Raw genomic sequence first — 4492 nt, forward strand, 5'->3', positions numbered from 1 at the left:
GTGTGTTATATTTGTTTCATCTTAATTCATTTTCGCAGGCCATTTCTTACGATGATGCTCTTTCATCTCCCAAGGTACTTTCTTTCTTTCTTCATTCAATTCAATTCGTTCCTAATTGTTTGCCTACAATTATCACTCAATTCTGTGTGTATTTATATGTATAGACTGTATGTATAGGTGGATCTTCTTAAAAGCACGGCCACACTCTACTCAATGCATTGCTTTTCACTCGACAACGAAGAAGCCATCGAACAGATTAAGCGTGACGTTAAAGGCGTTATTTTGTATGTCGTCTCTATCCACAAGAAGGACCTTTTTCTTAAACAGCTCATTCCTAATTTGCAGATCGCTTTTCTAAGTTAGTGTTATCTGACTCTCATTGCTTCAATCACACTTTTATTTATTTATTTTTATCAATTTTTAGTCAGTAATGTATTCCTTTGGTTTAAGACGTTGAAGGTGCTAATGTGTATGAAAATTCAAACATTATTTGTATCAACAAGTTGGAGGAATTGCCTTTGACTATTTGCCGCGTCAATAGAAAGGTCAGAAAGAATTGGACAATGAAACTCTTATTGCTTCCAATTACTTTATTTAGGCATGCCATTGTTCCTCATTTTTCATGTTTTTCTCTGCAAGCAGGCAATGGGAAATGATGTTGTCACAATTGGTTATATCATGAAGCCTTCACGTGAAGAAGATTTTGCTAAGGTAAAGCCTTTTGCAAACAAACGAAGCTATACAATGTTGCAACAAAGATAAATGATCTGCACACATGTGCCAATGCATCAAAACTCTCACATAGCGATGTGAAGATCGGAAATTTGCCCCTTTTTTTATGCTTTTATTTTTGTAATACATATGGTGATACATATAGCAATTGTTTGCAAGAAAAGGTCTAGCTTGCATTATGCATGGTTCTGCTTGCATTTTGTAACCATGACGAAAGTGTAAGTCTGTCTGCATGTATTTATCTCATTGAGATTTGAAGCTAATGGGTCATCTTAAATTTTGCAGAGGGGTGCATTCCCTTTATATCCAACGCGTGATGGGTTAATGTTCCTTCCTCTCACATTTGAGCTTCCACTTGCACCTCAACTACAAGAAGTTGATATAATTCTTCATAAAGCAACTGACGAAATCATATCTATCGATATGACTGGCACTGCAGAATTTGCAAATAGAATAACTTTCACCAGGGGCATGCAAGAATTGAAAAGGTAAACTATGAAGGCTATCACTCTTGTCATATGTAATCTAGCTCTCTTTCTCATTTGCCATGTTAGTTTGCATCCGTCAGCATTATGCACATCTATGCAAATGCGTTTTTATGTAACTAGCAATTTATGTACTTATTAACTAGCAATTTATGTACTGACATGAGCTTGGAAATGTTGAAAACCGAATGTTATCTATTTTTGAAGGCTTTTTGGAGTTATTGTGTTATGTGGATGGAGTGTAAGGATTACTTTAGGATGTGCTTACTCTGTTACTAATTATTGGTACTAGGATTTCTAGCTTCTTTGTTTCCATTTAAGATGTTTGTACTTAACCATCTACATTTTTCTCCTCAAGGTAATAAGTGATATTTGGATTAGAAGCACCAGTGAGGAGTCATCCCTATGTCATACTGAACGTTGTAGTGCTTTCTGATATTGTTGAACAGATATATGGATCATCCCCCAGACTGTTGTGTGATTGACCAACTTGATAAAATCTACCCTGTATTGGATCGGCTAAAAATTCAACAGACTCTTCTTGGGCTACAAGATCTCAATGCTCCAGGCAGACAAATAATCAGGGGTCCGCATTTTCTTAAGGTCTTTATTCCATTCTAGTAATTGAACTTCACAAATCAGTGAAATAAAGTGTAATAGCCAAATTTCTGATACATTTATTTGCTAAGTTCAATCTAAAATTTCAGGTCAATGATTTTAGGGATCCCAGTCTTGATCAGAAATTATCCGGGGCTAAGTTATCTCTTCCAAGTATAGTGAAACCTCAAGTTGCTTGTGGTGTAGCCCATGCTCATAATATGGTACGTTTATTTAATTCCTTTTGGGTTTTGGCACTACAGACTCCTATTTTCTCTCTCTTCTTTCTTCCTTTTTCTTTAGACTACAAACCCAAAGGAATTCTTCAGATGTTTTTGGTCGAAATTCCTCCGCTATTTATGTTCTCCGAATCTAAAGCGCCAGTAGTTACTTGATAGGCAATTGTCTTTAAAGTTGAAGATTTTAAGGATTTGAAAGTTCCACTTCCAGCAATTATTCAGGTCAGCAAGAAATGTCTTTTGTTTGATCAATTTTTGTGTATCTATATTTCCCCGAAACAATATACGGGTACAACTATGCTAATTGAATTCTGAATTTTTTTATTTGCAGGAATATGTGGACCACTCATCGACTCTCTATAAATTCTACGTCTTGGGTGATAAAGTATTCAATGCGGTTAAGAAGTCTACACCAAATGCACATATCCTGATGAAATTATGTGGAGACGATGAGCTCAAACCTTTGGTGTTTGACAGGTAGTACGAATTCCACATCTTCTTTTGGTTCTGGTTTTGTTGATTTATGTATTTGATACCGAAACCTTGTCGATCTTCTTTTGTAGCTTAAAATCTCTTCCCACTGCTGATGAAAAGCAACTGTGTGGAGATAATATTGATCATGGTTTGGTCACTGAGGCTGCAAAGTGGCTAGCGAGAAATCTTGGTCTGACCATCTTTGGCTTTGATGTTGTTGTAAGTTTCCAACTTGATTTTTCTACTCGAACTAAAATAATATCTTACATTTCTGTAAGGTGTAAATACTGGTTGAGGCAATTATGTCCAATTAACCATAATTGGCTCCATATGAATATTGATCAAAAGGAGTGTATAGGAGTGGTTTGGTGGTGAGTTTTATCATGAGAAATTTAAACATGAACATCATAAATGCATGGGTCAAAATTCTTTAGATTTTGTGGACTTCAAATTGTTGTTTTTTCTCATCTTTTTTCTTTTTTAAACCACTCATAGTTGTATTTTATTTTCATGATCATGAAACTTTTTTGTATAATCTTTTCGAGTTGATAACGTATATGGGTTATGGTGACAAATTGTTGTTTTTTCTCATCTTTTTTCTTTTTTAAACCACTCATAGTTGTATTTTATTTTCATGATCATGAACTTTTTTGTATAATCTTTTCGAGTTGATAACGTATATGGGTTATGGTGAAATTTCAGATTCAGGAAGGCAGCAGGGACCATGTGATTGTTGATGTGAATTACTTGCCATCATTCAAAGAAGTTCCTGAGGGAGTTGCCATACCTGCGTTTTGGGATGCTATTAAGAAAAAGTTGGAATCCAAACGGACCACATAAAAGAACAATTAGGTCGTTTGGTTGGAGGTTTAAGGAGTTTGAATCAGGTTCAAGTTCAAATAAGTGTTTATTTGTAAAAAGTAATGAGCCCCTTGATGTGACATTTAAACCCTCAAAATAAGAGGATTTTAAAACTTAAATCTCCTGGAGTTTCTAAAGCTTTGAACCCACGTTCAAAACCCATATGGTTCAAACCCACCCTAATTTGAACCCCTTTACTAAACCATATATTTGCTTCTTATGTTGTGCTAATGACTAGAAAGCTTGACAGATGTTTTCAATTGAGATATTTACATTTTTATATTATGTGTTTTAAGTTTATTCAAAATCTATGACAGTTTTAATATCATCAAATGTATACCTTTAAGTTACATTTAATATACAAATTTATACTTATTTCGGTTAATAATTGATTTTAACCTTTAAAATAACCAAATTATCCCTAACAAAGAAGAGAAAAGAAAACTAAAACTTTTCAATATTACAAGTAATAAAAATTTAAAACACAAAAAATCTATTTCAACGGTATTTTGTATATTTTTAAGGTCAAAACTGTAAGTTTAAGGTTTTTTTTAGTTTTTTTTAGTTCTTTTTTTATTTTTTATTCAAGGGTATTTTAGGTATTTTAAAGGTTAAAATCAAGGGTTAGTTGTAGAAATGTATAAATTTAATTATTATATCTAATTTAAAAGTATACATTTAATGAGATAAAAAAAATTAAAGGTACAGTTTTTAAATAAATTCAAACACAATGTATAAAAAGGTAAATATTCCGTTTTCAGTTTGACCGAATTATAATGTTTTAGCTCTTGTGCCCCTAAAACTTCTTATCGTTTGGAATTTTCATCCTTTAAAAATTATTTCCAACAATTTAGTCCCTGAGTTAGTCACAAAATTCCCTAAAATTTTACTTTTATTAACGGTTAGAATTACTTGCCACTCTTTTTTCAAATAATTCCCTAAAATTTTACTAATGTTAGCGATCAGAGTAACGACTCTTTTATAAATTCAGGAATTAAATTTTCAAGGAGAAAAAAGATGTTTAAGCATGAGCCGAACAAAGAAAATATAAGTATGACTAGGGCTGTTCATGGGTTGGGTTGGTGCGGGGTATGACTTTTTTTT

The 4492-nt window shown here is 33.1% G+C and overlaps 1 protein-coding gene across 1 annotated transcript; it reads left to right on the top strand.

Annotated features, from left to right (window-relative positions):
- Positions 1-29: 29 nt before the first annotated feature.
- Positions 30-3632, top strand: LOC21384112 (inositol 1,3,4-trisphosphate 5/6-kinase 4; the record flags this gene model as incomplete). The annotated part of the gene is made up of 11 exons (XM_024164486.1): positions 30-74; positions 178-358; positions 451-545; positions 643-711; positions 1018-1220; positions 1667-1820; positions 1925-2038; positions 2213-2275; positions 2385-2530; positions 2617-2746; positions 3230-3632. Coding segments are annotated over 11 exons (1338 nt in total), but the record flags the coding sequence as incomplete, so codon positions are not given.
- Positions 3633-4492: the final 860 nt, after the last annotated feature.

This window comes from Morus notabilis, unplaced genomic scaffold (genome assembly GCF_000414095.1).
Source record: "Morus notabilis unplaced genomic scaffold, ASM41409v2 Scaffold1267, whole genome shotgun sequence".
Classification (NCBI taxonomy): domain Eukaryota; kingdom Viridiplantae; phylum Streptophyta; class Magnoliopsida; order Rosales; family Moraceae; genus Morus; species Morus notabilis.